Genomic DNA, 16,788 nt, shown 5'->3' on the forward strand with positions numbered 1-16,788 from the left:
ATTTCCCTACAGGAATATGAAGACAGAGAAACAGTTTCTGCTATACCTCTGAAGATAATTAATAGTAATATTGCATTAATTTATTAAATTAGTGGTCTTAGACATAAATGTCTTCTCTGCAGTGCTTAAAACCAGTAACTTACCTATGAACATTGTGTATTGAAGTGCTGGAATCTGAAAGGACAGCTTTGAGTTAGTTGTACTGGTGCAAGTTTGCTAAACGACCATCTAGAAGTAGTTTGCTCCTGTGGCTTTACTAGGCATAAAGTTTCTATGCTTAAATAATTTGCCTTCAAGTTGATTCCAAGAAACCATCATGTTTCTTCTTGAAATTTACTGAAAAAGTTTGGCCTGAAACTGATGATTAATTTATCATCAATATTTTGTTCTTTAGGAGTCCCACCAGTAAAAGAAGCTCCACGACATCACAACCTGACGTCAGGTACAAAATTTTTCTTTACTTTGAAGGAGCTTCCTTTTCCTTTCCTAAATTTTCCTCTTTGGGTATTGGGTTTGGGGTGTGGGTTGTTGGGTTTGGGTTTTTTTTGTAAATCAGATCACACTTGGAATCTTTTCACTCCTATCATTCAAAGCCCTGAGGGCAAGATGTGAGGCAAGCTGAGTAAATTCAATCCATAAATACTGTTCCTGTGGAGAATGATTTGCTTAAATTGATTTACCACCTTCCTAAACTTTTAAGCAGATATTCAGCTAATTACTTTATAAACTAAGTAGCCTGTAATTAATTTGGTAGAGCATTATTTAAAACAAACATATGTTCCTCATAGAAAATCTGTTCCATAACAGCATCACATAAGGAGATGTTCAGTTTATTTATTTTCTCTCACTTTTCTGAATATTGTTTCCCATCACAATGTGCCCCCTGACCCATCCCATCACCCCTAAAAGGGAAAGAAAGGTCCCTACTTATATTGGAGGAAATCTCTGTGCATTGTGTTATTGATTAGCTCCTTTTTTTTTTTTCTCCTAATTTACTGCAAAAATAAAAATATGTTTCAGATTCTTGACTAGTATAAATTAATCCCTATGACTTCAGTGGAACTGCACTGATTTGAGATAGACAAGGATTAAAGATCTGAATCTCACCTGGGAGATGTGAGCAGTTTGCACAGAAAATATGAACTAAACATTAACTTGGATCCTCCCAATGCAATTTTGCTGTCTTAAACTACTGAGGAAAGAATTTCATCTCTAGTCATGCAGACTGTTTTGTTGTATATGATTTTTTTTTTTACCTCTTTTACTGTAAGTAGACTGCTTTAGAGTCCTACATGCATGATATAAAATGTGTAATAGATCTGCAGTGATATGTAGATATATATTTAGAAATATTTATTTATCCATATGCATAAAATTGAAATAGAATTGTAGAATCATTTCGGTCAGAAAAGCCCTTTAAGATCATTGAGTCCAACCATTCTCTAACTCTGCCAAGTCTGGTGTTAAACCATGTCCCTCAGCACCATATCTCTGCCTATTTGAAACACCTCCAAGGGTGAGGATTCAACCACCTGCCTGGGAAACCTTTTCCAGTGGCTGAGAACCCTTTCAGTAAAGGAGTTTCTCCTAATGCCCATCCTAAACCTCCCCTGGTGCAACTCAAAACCATTTCCTATCATTCTGTCACTTGACATTAGGGAGAAGAAATCAACCCCCACCTCACTCCAACCTTTCAGGCAGGTGTAGAGAGCAATGTTGTCTCCCCTCAGCCTTCTTTGCTCCAGACTAAATAACCCCAGTTGCATGATAATAAACAAAATGTAGCTAATAATAATAAAAAAAGAGAAAGTACAGAACAATTTAACATAAAAGAAGATAAAATGCAAATCAAATGCTAAGATCAAGCATCTAAATGTTAGCATCTGTATTTCTACGACACACACCTGGCTTACAAGACTTTGTTCTATAAGAGCAATTACATTTATTTCAAAGAATTACTTAGCTTTGCATTTTAATCTCTTTTTGTAAATCAGGAATACAGAGTCAGATACAGACTTTAACTCCTCTTGATGATTCTACAGTTAATTGATAGACTCAGAAGGTAGAATATAGAATCAGAGAATGGTCCAGGCTGGAAGGGACCTCCAAAAGTCTGCTCCATCCCCCTCTGCAGTCAGCAGGGACATCCTCAACTATATGAGGAGTGGTGAGAGCCTGGAATGGGTTGTCCAGGGAGGTGGTTGAGGCCCCATCCCTGGAGGTGTTTAAGGCCAGGCTGGATGAGGCTCTGGCCAGTCTGATCTAGTGTGAGGTGTCCCTGCCCATGGCAGGGGGGTTAGAACTGGCTGATCCTTGTGGTCCCTTCCAACCCTGACCGATTCTATGATTCTAGATCAGGCTGCCCAGAGCCCTGTCAAGCCTCAGGCAACCTGTTCCAGTGTTCCATCACCCTCATAGTAAAGAATTTGTTCCTAACCTCCAATCTAGTTTTGCTCTTTAGTTTGAAGCCATTACCCCTCGTCCTATCACTGAAGGCCTTTGGAAACAATCTCTCTCCATCCTTCATGTAGGCCCCCTTCAGAGTAGGCTGCTTTTAGGTCTCCCTGGAGCCTCCTCTTCTCCAGACTAAGCAAAAACGCTAGCAAAAAGTTATTACTATTGTATTGATAAAGAATTCCTGTAGAACAAGCAGTGCTAATTACAATAAATAGTCAGTAAGTTAACAAAAAGATTTTTCCAGCAGAAAAAAGAATTATCCTATGGATCAAGATGCCAAATTGAATGTAAACCAGGATGGTTTACACTCAGTGGTCTTTCTCCTGCACATCACACTCCTGCAAACTTTACACAATCCCAAAGACTGTGCTACTGTGGCTTTTATTTACAGCAATAGCTATGGCTGGTTAATTTAATTGGACATTATCAGTGTGCAATTATTCTTGTCTGGATGTTTCCCAGATCATAAACAGCTCTGTGCAAGCAGTTCTTCATAACTGGCTTTGCCCACAGAACTTACTATGTAAATTATTTTCCAGCAATTCTTTGTCCACTGCAAAGAATAATTTTGTTTTCAGACACTGGATAAAAGGTTTCCAGAGGAAGATCAAAGTGATTTATCTTTATGAATGTTGTTCTTTGGTGTTTGCTCAAAACAAGAATTTAAAAGTTGAGACCAAATCCTAGGTCGTGTATACTTGAGTTGGAACTTGATAGCTTTTGCCTACTTCTGTTTGCAGATGAAGCCAGTGCCTCTTCCTGAATATTAATACTTTTTGCTGATAAGTGGAAGTGGGAAAGGATTTGCACATTCTGAGCTAATCTAAAAATTTAAATAGGAAATCTTCTTCCAGCTTTCAACAGCTGAATAGATTGCATTCACGTGTTCTTAGATTTTGATCAGTGTCCCCCAGCTTTTCCCTGATATTAAAGAGGAATAAGAGAAAGAAAAATAAGCACTTTTGAAACCTCTAAACATCTTCGATTTTAGACTGCTCCACATTTAAACAGAATTTTAAGCACTGCTGTATATTTCATAAACAATGTTGATACGTGCAGCAAACACTAAATTTCACTCCCTGTATGTGGAGGATGTCATACAGGATTGGCTTACAGAAAAAGGCCATAGTCAGATTAACTTACTGATGAGAGAGAAATAAGGCAAAGGTAACGCCAAGGACAGACTGTCCTTGAAAAGACAGAAGCTAAGAAGAATGGAGATAAACAGGATGTCGAAACGGAACAGGAAGTTAGCTTTTAGCCACAGGAATGCAGAAGTATGCCGGAATGCAGAAGTATGCAGATGCAGATAGTCAGTAACCAATAATGAGCTTTAAATTCTGCAATATGTATGAGCTAATTAACTATTGTATTTAACCTCAACACTAAGTGCCAATAAATGAGACTTGCTGATGAACCATCTGGTGTCCGCATCTCCCTTCTCCGACAAATGGTGACCCCGACGTCCGAATCCTCTGCGTCTCGCTAAAAGAAAACGGGGGAGGACGCGCCACGGTCGGTGAAGTTGGGTTGGGACCCGACGCAACCGGGCCGGTGCCAAACGTAGGAGGGAAGGCACCCTCAGGAGCTACAGCGGTGGTCCTGGGCCATACGTGCTGCCGGAGCCGGAGAGTTGCAACAGCGCTGACGACAAAAATGGACAGGCAAGCAGCATATGATTTATTTATGACCCACCTAGAAAGGAGGGGGGTGAAGGAGATAGATGTAAGAAAAGACCTCACGGGATTGTTAGCATGGGGTCATGCAAAAGGTTGTTTTGGGAATCCACATACAATTCATGAAATCACAGAATGGAGAAAGTTAGGAGATGAGTTATGGAGTGCGGTCCTGGAGGATGATAAGACGGCAAAAAAGTTAGGGAAAATCTGGAGAGTAGTGCATAATGAGTTGTTAAAACAAGAATCAGAGAGAAGGGCAGCTAAAGAGGCAGCAGAGGCGTATAAAAAGAATGCACAGTATGGATCAGAGGATGAGCCCCGTGCACCGAGTGTGACGCGGGTGGTAATACCCCTTGCTGGAGGTACGGGTGCCACAACCAGCTCTGCCGAGCCCACTGCACCTTCCTTAGAAGAGGTATCAGAATCTCCTGTATCTTCTGAACCCATTAGCGCTAACACAGCCCACAAGGCCACTGAGATTGGTGCTTCTCAACCACTGCAGGAGCCAGAACCTGTCCCTGGGGCACTTAGTGACCTGTGGGAGGAGATGGTAAAGCAGAGGCGGGAAGCATGGAATGCCTTGGCAAAGAATGGGTTGGAGAATGGAGATGAGGTGCAGGTGGAGGCGGCGAAAGAATGGGCATTTCCCGTATTTTATGACCAGCAAGTAGATCAGAATGGACAAGTACAGCAAGTGGGTACTTATACACCATTAGATTGGAAACTACTAGCACAGTTGAGACAGACAGTGAGTCAGTTCGGATTTAAGAGTGAACCTGTTAAGCAGATGTTAGATTATTTGTTTGATACACAGCTGCTTGTGCCTAATGATCTACGGAGTATAGCAAAATTAATGTTTACACAACATCAACAGCTGTTATTCAATGCTCATTGGCAGGCACGGGTGCAGGAATCTATAAGTGTGCAAAGGGGGCCGGGAGATCCGCTTCAGGGAATTACGCTGGATGAATTAATGGGAATAGGGCTTTATCGCAGGACAGAAGCTCAAATGATAATGGGTCCAGAGAAAGTAAGGGAAGCTATGCGACTAGTAAGGTTGGCTATGGATCAGGTGAAAGATAGTACGGGAGTACCTATGTACATGGGAATTAAACAAGGAAGGGATGAGTCATTTGGAAGCTTTATAGACAAAGCCGCTGCAGCAATAGAGAAAGCCGGAGTACCGGACTACATGAGGGGTGCTCTGCTAAAACAGTGCGCCTTACAGAACAGCAATGAGGTCACAAAAAGGGTATTAGCAACTTTAGGAGCGAATTGGTCTATAGAGGAGGCACTAGAGAGAATGGCATTGCAACCCTCGGGGCAACAGGCCTTTCTAGTCAATGCTATTAAAGAGTTAGGAGTAGGTTTGCAGAAACAGGCAGAATTGACACAAAATCAAGTACTTGCTGCTCTTGCGCCACTCCGAGCTTCTACGGTGGCTCCAGCAACCTCCACCGATCGGCGTCAAGCTTCTTTGAGATGTTATCGTTGCGGAGGAGGAGGTCACATTAGGAGAGAATGTCAAGCAACAGGTGTCTGGTGTCAAAACTGTAGAAGCGATAGTCACAACTCCTCTGCATGCCGCCGCCGGTCGGGAAACGCCCAGCGCAGCGCGAAAGGCAGCCGCGCCCGGACACAAGTAGCTGCCGTAACATCAGTGCCACCTCCTGTCTTCAACCTGCAACAGCAGGGAGCTTGGGACTCGACCTGGCAGCAGCAGTAAGAGTCACATTGGCAACAACACGACCTACAAAAATTCCTACAGGACTTTATGGACCTATACAGATAAAGGGACAGTGCTATGGAGGGTTGTTGCTCGGCAGATCGTCCACCTCAATCATGGGACTTTTTGTGCTGCCTGGTGTGATTGATGCGGACTTTAAGGGAGAAATACAGATTATGGCACATACTCCTTTTCCACCTTTAACAATTGAAGCAGGACAACGGATTGCTCAGCTTATACCACTCCCACAGCTGAGCAGTGGTTTGCAGCCACTGCGAAATGACCCTCGGGGTGATCAGGGTTTTGGATCATCTGGTATCGCAATGCTCACAATGGACTTACATACCAGACCCACAAAGAAAATTAAGATTTCTTATGCGGGAAAAACAATTGAACTAAAGGGCTTGCTGGACACCGGAGCGGATGCCAGCATTGTGTCTCCAGACAAGTGGCCACAAGACTGGCCTATTAGAGCCACCACTGACACAGTGACGGGAGTGGGTGGACTTACTTTAGCACAAAAGACACCACCAGTGACAGTGGCAATCGATGGTCAACAGCTGGTTACTGTCTTGTCTGTAGTGACTTTGCCCCCTTCAGTTCAATGCCTGATAGGAAGAGATGTATTAGCACAACTTGGGGTGGTGTTATCAAATGAGCACCCTTTGGGGTAATCGCCATTGCTTGGACTTTCCCAATTCCACTTACATGGATCACTGATGTTCCTGTAATGGTTAAGCAATGGCCTTTAAAAAGGGAAAGTCTTCTTGCAGCCCATCAGCTAGTGGAAGAACAATTGCAACAAGGACATTTACAATTATCCACTAGTCCATGGAATACACCAATCTTTGTTATTAGGAAAAAATCAGGAAAATATCGTCTTCTACATGATCTTAGGGCTGTGAATGAGCAAATGGAAGCTATGGGAGCACTTCAACCTGGACTCCCTAATCCATCCATGTTACCACAAGATTGGCCACTTTTGATTATAGACCTAAAGGATTGTTTTTTCACTATTGCCTTGCACTCACAGGATACCAAGCGCTTTGCTTTTACACTGCCGGCCATTAATAGAGGAGAACCGGATAAGCGATTTGAATGGACAGTATTGCCACAAGGGATGCGTAATTCACCCACATTGTGTCAACTATATGTGGATGCAGCCCTTCAACCCTTACGGGTAAAGTGGCCTGAAACAATTATCTACCACTATATGGATGACATTTTATTTGCTCAAGCAGAACAGTTTACTGAACAACAGTTGCGGCAGATTCAATCCACCCTGGCACAGTCGTCTCTTGTGATTGCACAAGAGAAGATTCAGCGCTCGTCTCCATGGAAATATTTAGGTTGGTCCATTACTAATCAGAGTATACGCCCACAGAAACTGCAGCTGGCAACAAAACTTACCAATCTCAATGAAGCTCAGCGTTTTTTGGGGGACTTACAATGGTTGAAGCCTGTCATTGGAATTCCTAACTCATTGTTAGATTCCCTTCGGCCATTGCTTAAGGGAACTGATCCGACTACTCCCGTTACAGTTACACCGGAACAGGAGGCTGTTTTACAAGACATTTTACGATGTGTGGATTCAGGATTTGTCTCCCGGCGGGACGTTGCCTCACCCATTGACCTTACGATTTGGTCCACGCCTGCACATCTTTTTGGGGCTCTCACTCAAATTGAAAAGAAAACGGGGGAGCTTAGGGTGCTGGAATGGTTATCACCGCCTTTGCAGGCTAGGAAGACAATCAGTACAAAAATTGAACAATTAGCTATGCTGATAAAAAAAAGGGCGTGCCAGAGTAGTGGAAGTAGTAGGAATGGAGCCTATTACAATTTATTTACCAATATTAGCCGAAAATCTGGATTGGTTTTTGCTTAATTCTGAAGAATTGCAGATGGCGCTCCTGGGAGCAGGAGCACTCATTCGAACGGGCCCTTTAATGCCTCATCAACTACAATGGTTGAAAAATTGGGACTGGATTGCTAAACCCTTACGGTCTGAACAGCCATTGGCGGGGGGTGTTACAGTTTTTACAGATGCAGGAAAGAAATCCAGAAAAGCAGCAATTACCTGGAAGATAGGTAGCCACTGGAAACATCACATTTTGGAAGCCACTCCTGCTGATAGCTTACAAACAATGGTTAGCAGGATGATTGAAAAGACATGGCAGACTAACCTGTTGGCCCAAAAAGAAAACGGGGGAAGTGTGGAGGATGTCATACAGGATTGGCTTACAGAAAAAGGCCATAGTCAGATTAACTTACTGATGAGAGAGAAATAAGGCAAAGGTAACGCCAAGGACAGACTGTCCTTGAAAAGACAGAAGCTAAGAAGAATGGAGATAAACAGGATGTCGAAACAGAACAGGAAGTTAGCTTTTAGCCACAGGAATGCAGAAGTATGCCAGGAATGCAGAAGTATGCCAGGAATGCAGAAGTATGCCAGAGTGACGCAGATAGTCAGTAACCAATAATGAGCTTTAAATTCTGCAATATGTATGAGCTAATTAACTATTGTATTTAACCTCAACACTAAGTGCCAATAAATGAGACTTGCTGATGAACCATCTGGTGTCCGCATCTCCCTTCTCCGACACCTGTAGAGCTGCAAGCAATTACTTAGAATTATTTAACCTTCTTTTTTTTCTGTCCTAAATGTCAGAAGTGATGCTTTTACCCAGACTGAAGCTTAACCATGCACAAAAGAAGGAAATTTTCAAAACTCCATTTTTTTTTCTTATAAGAAATCTATTTGCAAGCACACAGAAGGAGTCATTGGTCCTGGAGGTGAACAGACAAGATTTAGCTATTGGATGTAAAGGTCTATTTTGGCTTGAAAAAACTCACTTTGTAAAATACTTCAGAATGGTTTTTGAGTAAAAATTAGAAGCAATTCTGGACTAATCCTTATACTATCAGGCACATCTATTGATGTGTGCCTTGTGGCTCATGCAGATGTGCAACACTGCTTAGGGTCTGGAGAGCTCTGCAGTCCTTAATGGAGGAATATTTCCTGGTGTCATCAGAGAGCTGGTTTGTGAACATGACTTCAAGTGTAGGTGCTGCCATTAATTGTTCAAGGTGTCTGAAGTCTACTCTAAATCTTAGACTTCTCCCATAACACCTGGCAATGTGCCCTCAGAGCTTGTAAAAGTTGTTTATACTTAAAGGGAGTGAACAAAATTCTGCCAGAGAATACACTAAGGGAAAACTTGGAAGCCAGAGGGACATCCCAGAATTAAAGAAGGATCTTTGGAAAAACAGTTCCTTGGAGGATGAGTAAGAGTTCACAATGGTAATCAAAAGTTGGGGCTTTTTACAGTTAATTTGTGAACTGAATCCTTCCAATATTAGCTGTGAGATATATTTGCCAGCAAATTATTAGAGAAACATCTCTATTTTCTATAAACACAAGGATAAATTAGACCAACTAAACAACATATGAGAGTTGAAGCCTCTCTATGAGACTATGAACAAAATATATTCTTCAGCATGCTAGTTTTAGATCCAGTAATGAGAATCTGATTTGCCTAACTTTGCAAAATGAATCCAATTAGTAGTGTTATTTGTGCCTGATAGACAATGATTTCACTCCCTTCCTCTTAACTGGGTCAAAACATTTCAGTAAAGTTAAACTAAGTGGCTGCAAGCATTTATAAATATATACCACATTTGTGCCAAGTCAAATGAAAAATACAGAAACACTGCAGTATAAGTTTCTGAATTATTTTGCCAAAAAATTGAAATATTTGTATCTAGTAGCTTCATGCCTCTCATTGTTAAGTTGGTTTTGCACATCTGTTTGCCTGATGCATCTTCTTCAACTGCACTGCAAGTAAAGTCCATATTACATATTTCCATGCCAAGTTTCATGGAAGCAAAGTTCTATACAAAATGTAATTTTTTAACAGCTTTCAGAGTCAGAGATTATTTACCTGTGTAAATCTCTCTTGAACTTTAGGAAAGCAATTCTTCTAATATCATTTTCCTTCTCTTCTAATGAGGACATTACTTAGAGGACAGAGCAACTGCCTTACCTTTCTTTCAACATTGATTTGGTTTTTAAACATCTGTCAGCAGCAAAACAGGCATCCTGAGGTTGGAGAAAGTTCATGTTTCCAGGTTATCAGCAGTATAGGCAAATCCAGTGGACAAATTGTAATTATGTGATGCAATTCTCAGTGAGCGAGACTGGAAGTGAGAGGAGATGCTGTGAAATGTTTTAAAGAAGCCAGCCTATTGAGCTGCTACAGCTCCTTTACGTTTGCCCTTGTTCCTTGAACTGTGCAAATTCAAGGTGAGGAAGACATTCTAGTTTAGCTTCATCTTTCATTGTAAGGAGCACACTGGAACAGATCCAATCCTGCTAAAAAGCATATTTTCTCAAGTCCCATGGTCAATGAGAGAGGAACTTGCACAATGGGTTACTCTTCCCTTTGAAATCTGAACTGCATCCTAAGCGTTGCATCACGTGGCTAGAGCTAAATCCCAAAGGCAGGGTTTAAATATCATAGAATCGCAGAATCATAGAATCAGTCAGGGTTGGAAGGGACCACAAGGATCAGCCAGTTCCAACCCCCCTGCCATGGGCAGGGACACCTCACACTACATCAGGCTGGCCAGAGCCTCATCCAGCCTGGCCTTAAACACCTCCAGGGATAGGGCCTCAACCACCTCCCTGGACAACCCATTCCAGGCTCTCACCACTCTCATGGGGAAGAACTTCTTCCTCACATGCAGCCTGAATCTCCCCAAACTAGACTGTATAGAGCTAAAGAAGGAAATGAAAACTGTTTTTCACCTTTATCCCCTGAATTCCCAAACCAGACATGCTGCTTAGTTGGAGTTACAGCCTATCATCTTTTGGAAAATGTGGATCAATGCAATGGAAATCAAACTCCTTTACAATGTCCCAGCACCCTGACTTTTAAGTTCCCCCACATCTCCAAGGATGGAGTGCCTTCATTTTCATCAGATGGCACAGCATCTAAAATCACTGTTTAACTATTCCAGCAGCCTCACAACTGCAGGATTGTATTTGTTCTCTAGTCAACCCTTTGTTTTTGTTCTTTGTCTCAATCCTTACTGAAATTTATGTCAATTAGTTACCTTTTACCTCTTACCTGTTACTTTTTCCATTCAATAAACTTGAGAACAGTTAACAACAAATTGCATGTACAGATAAAAACTCTTGATGTGTAGAGCCTGACTTTGTTCTCACTAGAGATTTGTGCTGTTAGAACTCACCTCATGGGAACTAAATTATCCATGTGACTTCTGAAAGAAGAGGAACTTGTTCCCACTTTGGAAGAGATGAACATTAACCACCTCTTCTTTGTTTTCCTAGCTCCTGTCCGCTACTTCCAATGTGTCTTCTTAAATGGACCTAATGGACTTGGCCTGCAGTTTCCCATTAATTCTCCTTCAGACAGGGAAGAAAAAACTCACTCCAGGTCTTCCAAGAGAAACACAAGGAAACCAGGGCAGTAGAAAGACTGAGTCCTGTGATTGCTCATGTTTTGCACTTTATCTTTTCTGCTGAGGTCCACAGCAGTTACAGCGGTACTTGGCATTGCAAGAATGTGATACACGTGGACACAGGCACCAGGAAAAACTTTTCCAGGGGGCAGAGGCAAAACAAGCAGTAATGAACTGTGTTTGAGAGAGATAGAAATGTAAAGGTGCCCTGTTCCTCATGGAAAGGCTGCAGTGCTGACAAAGCCTCAACCTGGCTGTGTGAGTGTGTGTGTGTGTGTGTGTGTGTGTTTTCCTGCCTCTTTTGCTCTTGTTTTTCTTTACCTACCTGCTCAGCATTGAAATGAGTCTGTTTTGCATTAAATCCTATCTAGGAAGTTAAAGGTTGAATGTAGCTCTTATATCAGCAGGATTGCAAAGCTACCTGCAATCCTGAATCATTGCTTCTTAACGTTCAATTGAGTTGCTGACAGGAAACCACCCTCACTAAGTCATGAAAATGTGCTTTCTGACTGGTGCTATTTTTATGTCTCATTGACCAGTGTAGCCTTGGAGTAGCTCAGCAGACTATCAGGAAGTTGACTCCACAGGTCATGTTAATGGTGAATATTTCTTTTTAACTTGAAGCAGTAAAAACATGTTCTTTTTTCCCTGCTTCTTGGTGAAATACAAACCCTGCACAGCCTAAAGCCCAAAGCAAGCAGAGAAACTGAAGCAACATGGCAAAGGTGAGGAAAACCATTGTTTTCCCCATGTGAAGGTCCCAAGAGGCAAACAAAATAATTTTAGTACTTCTGCTTTTCTTTTGTGGGTAAGTCAGATAGACTTCAAGTGAAGACTGTGCAAATGGAGCGAATCCATCCAGCCAATCATCTCCCCCTCTGCTCTGGCCTCATCTGGAATAGAGTCCAGTTCTGGGCTCCCCTTTTAAAGAAGAATAAGGAACTACTGGAGAGACTTCAGCAGAGAGCCACTAAAATGATGAGGGGACTGGAGCATCTGCCCTGCAAAGAAAGGCTGAGAGAGCTGGGGCTGTTCAGGCTGGAGGAGGCTGAGGGGAGGGGTCTCATTAATGCTTGTAAATATCTAAAGTATCAGGAACCAGACTCTTCTCAAGTAACAGGACAAGGGGCAATGGACATAAAATGGAACACAGGAGGTTCCACATTAATATAAAGAAAAAAATTCTTTCCTTTGAGGGTAGCAGAGCACTGGACCAGGCTGCCCAGAGAGGTTGCAGAGCCTCCATATCTGGAGGCATTGAAACCCACCTGGACATGTTCCTGTGTGATTTACTCTGGGTATTCCTGCTCTAGCAGGGGGTTTGGACTAGCTGATCTTCAGAGGCCCTTTCCAACCCCTGCCATTCTGTGATAGGCTTTTGCAAGCTGCTATTTGTATTTTCTTACTATATTTTTTTTCCTTTAGTGTGTGAAAGGTAAAGCAGTGATATTAGATATATAGGCACCTGGGGAAGCAGCATGATGGTCTTTGTACAGCCTGGCTGCTTGCAGAGCTTAGTCACACTAGAAACTATATACTGCTTTTTTACTTTTAGCATGGTTCAAATTAACATCAGCCCCTTCCCCCATTCCCTCTCCCTGCTGACCCATTCTTACTTTCATCTATTAACTGACTCAGAAAGCTTTACTGTGACACTGCTGGGTCAGGTTGGCACTCTCTGATTACTGGTTATGCCCTTACACAAACTGGGTTCTTGGTGTTAATGGTCTCTTATTGCACAGGCCCTGTGCTGCCAAAACTCTCCTTGCAACAAGCAGTCCAAAGCTGGAAAGAGGTAGGAACAGGTCTTGCCCTAGGAGTAACTCTTCCCACAGAGAGTAGACTGCAGACGAAAGTGTCCTTGGTGAATCTGTCCACAGTCCCCTGTGAAATCTGCTCTGGAGAGAGAGCTGCCAGCAGAGAATATTTCATGGTAAAAGGATAATTTTTCATTCTCTTCCAGAGAGCCCTTTTATATTTTCAGTGACGTCTTTTCCTTCCCAATTTGTGATTCTGAATATATTGTTATGGATACTGTTGCCCTGTAAAAAATGTCTTAAAATGAGATTAGAACTTTCTGGAAAGCAGTTAATTTAATTCAAGGCTTTACCCCATACTGATATTCAGGACAACATTTTAATATACTATGTGCTGGAGATTTTTTTCCATTTCTTTTGGCAAAATATTTTTCTTTATTTTTCACCTCAATGCTTTCTTCCCATTTGAGTTGGGAGATGACAAGGACATGTTGCAGGTCTTATTTCTGAAAGCTTCAGAAATACAAACTAATAGAATTGGATACATTATATAAAATCAGTCATTTATGGTTATTTCCTAATCTCAGTTGCTGCCTTGAAGAACAGGACAAACAGGATCACTCTCAAATTGGCAAGCATTTTTCTGTTTCAATTCACTTTCTCTTCAAATTCCCTTTCCTTTTTAAATTCACCTGGAAACTTCACAGAAATTACTTAAATTGCATGGTGTTACTCAAATTAGCCTGGAGTATTGCAAAATCACCTGCTGATTGTTATCCATTTTGGAAAATAAAGATTATAAACCTTGTTCTAGTGGCTGTGAGATGTTTTGTATGAATCCAGATGTAAGCCCAATGGACCCAGCACAGGGCATGGCTGAGTCCTGTGGCCAAGATGCAGGCAGCTCAGGGGGAGCTTGTGCAAGGGCAGGCAGTACCACAGAGAAGGAGGAGGGGACAAAAGGAGTGAGAAGCAGCGGAGGGAGCACCAAGGTCAGAAGAACAGGAGGAAGAGGAGGTGTGCCACACTAGAGCAGAGGTTCCCCTGCAGCCTGTGGAGGATCCATGCCAGGGCAGGCAAAATGTGTGAGGAGAGTAGAAAAGAATCACCATGCACCAACTGAACTGCTGGAGACTGGAGTGAAGGAATGAAGCTGAACTGAGGAAAGGGAATAGGAAAAGTGTTGGTTTCATGTTTGTCTCTTCTGATTTCCACTATCTGAATTAGCAAAGACATTTTTATGAGTTAATTTTCCCTGAGTTTTCTCTGTCCTCAACAGTAATTAGCAACCAACTGCCTGTCTTCCTCTAGACAGACCTCCTGGTCTTCCTATTTTAACTCTCTAAGGTGAGAAGTGAGTGAGCAGCTGGGTGAGAGTTCAGCACCTAGCCAAGGATAAGCCACCACAGTAGGTTTTGACACAGCTCCTGTAACACCTCCAACTATTTGCCCCACATTTGTGGTCTCCACTTGGAACACAAGACAGAACACACATGACTTGGACACTGCTGCAAAGATTTATCCTTCTGATCACCAACTCTAGAACTACACTGCCAGGGTTTTTCTATCCAGCCATTTACTACTTAGTGCAGCCTCCTTTAGATGTCAATCCCCTGCAGAAAATTTCTATGACACTTTAATTCATCCTAATACAAGAAACACGGAGAGCACAGCTGCAGAGGGTTGTCTTTATCTGCCAGGACATAGGCACCCAGGAGGGCAGGTGAAAGACTCTTCCTTTCCTAGCTTACTTAGTGCTTTACTTCCACTGCAGCATCCCACTGTATAATCCACTCAGCATAGTGAGAAAGGAGTGAAAAGCTTACTCCCTTAGGGAGAACTTAAACTCGTTGTTTAAGCTGCTTTGGACTTAAGACACTCAGCTGCTGGCTGCCCCCCAGTCACATACCATCAAGTAGAACTTTTTCTCTAGGATTTAAGGTTCTGGAAACCAAGAAAAAAAGAAAATAAAGGCAAAGAATAACATGAGTAGTATTGGGAGAAGAAGAAATGTGTGAGGGGCTGGTAAGTGACAAAATAAAAGGAAATATCAAATGCCTTATTATGAGGGTTCCTAGGCAGGAACTATTCATGAAAGAAGAAGAAAATGATGAAGAGTCAGCTTTGAGAAGGTGATATTTCTGCCACCTTTTAGTCTTCCAGATGGAAAAACACAAAAGCAAATGAAAATATGCAGCATTTATAGTTTATCCACCTGAAAAGGTCACTAGGTATTTAGCTTTCACACCATCAGTTGAAGTGCTCCAGAAATTCCCAAACAGCCAAATAATTAAGGAGCTATTCACCTGTGGGCAAAATTTCCTCAAACAGAGTGTACTTCTCAAGGCAGATGTCTTAGCTTTCCAATTAAACAATGGAATATCATGAGTTGTGTGATTTCTTTTCTCTTGTTTTATGGATTTCTGCGTTCTCCTTGCTGTGTGGTGTATCATCCCCACAACAACCTGTGCTGTAGCACTCACATCTCAAGATCTGTGTTAGGTTTTTCTCTGAATGCTTATCAAGAGTTTTCTCCAATTTCCAGTCTCACCTTTTATTATAATAGAAATGAATAAAGCTTTTTAGAACACAGTTTTATTTAACCAGGTCCAAACCCCCAACAATTTAATTTACTCTGTGAAGTTTCCTTCTGGAGAAGGATTGCCAAAAAACCCACATTTTACAGATACCACTTTTATTATATGTGAGGGAAAAGGAAGTTTCATTTTGTCACTGCTCCATAGATAAAATTTGTTTACAATTCTAAGCTTGTTCCTTTGCATAAGTTGTTTATTCTCCAAGGGGACAATAAGTCCTTGCTCAAATAACCAACATGACCCCTGTGTTCCCTTTGGTTTGGTTCTTGTTCTGTGTTAAGAAAAACCTAAATGTTTCTCATTTTCCACAGATGAAGGGACACTCTGCCCACAGGCAAACTTCTTTCCAGATTTGTTTTTAACAGATTTGGGTTTCCCTTCTCCTAGCTTTCTCTCAGAAGATCTGTAACAGTGTGAGAGCTGAAATCCCCCCCTCAGACAATAACCAGGCTAGCTCAGTCTGGAAGCAAATAAAAGCTGTGTTTACAAGCAAAATCTACAATCTAGGATGAAATGCAATGAATATGTACAAATAGACACAATTCACAACATTTACAAATATGTACAATCAACCGAAAATCACAACCAAGCTCCCTTTGCTTCCCCCAAAGAGGGGCCTCCCCCCAGACCAGAAGGACTCCCTCCCTGGCAGAGGGCAGAGAGTCAAGAAGCAGAGACTTAGCTTGTCAAGGTCAGTGTGTTATCTTCAGCCAGAAAAGAAGCAGCAGCCAGACAGAAGCCCAGCAAGCTGTGAACTGCCCAACTTCCCAACCTTGTTTTGAGTAGTGGTTCTTAAACATTTCTATGTCTCCAATGGAAGTGTTTAGAACAATCATTATTTTGCTTTCTTACACCCAATAGTGACTTATTTACATTCCTTCACCTTCTCTGCTTGAACTTTGCAAAGAAAAACTTTGAAAAAGACAGTTTTAAACCATCACAAGATCTAATGGTGATAAGCATGCCTGTATCCTAAACCTTTGGGATTTGTCTCTATCACCAATAGGAAACCATTGTAGATAATTTTGCCTGGTGTCTGAACCAGCAAATCACTGACCATGGTTAACAGCAGAGATAATGAGCAGCTT

General features: G+C 41.9%; 1 protein-coding gene across 1 annotated transcript in view; it reads left to right on the plus strand.

Annotated features, from left to right (window-relative positions):
* Positions 1-11,358, plus strand: part of TRDN (triadin) — a 212,119-nt gene extending 200,761 nt beyond the window's left edge. Inside the window, 2 exon segments of the mRNA XM_054393020.1 lie at positions 395-442; positions 11,216-11,358. Coding sequence (XP_054248995.1) covers positions 395-442; positions 11,216-11,358 — 191 coding nt within the window.
* Positions 11,359-16,788: the final 5,430 nt, after the last annotated feature.

This window comes from Indicator indicator, chromosome 27, assembly GCF_027791375.1.
Source record: "Indicator indicator isolate 239-I01 chromosome 27, UM_Iind_1.1, whole genome shotgun sequence".
In the NCBI taxonomy this organism is placed as follows: domain Eukaryota; kingdom Metazoa; phylum Chordata; class Aves; order Piciformes; family Indicatoridae; genus Indicator; species Indicator indicator.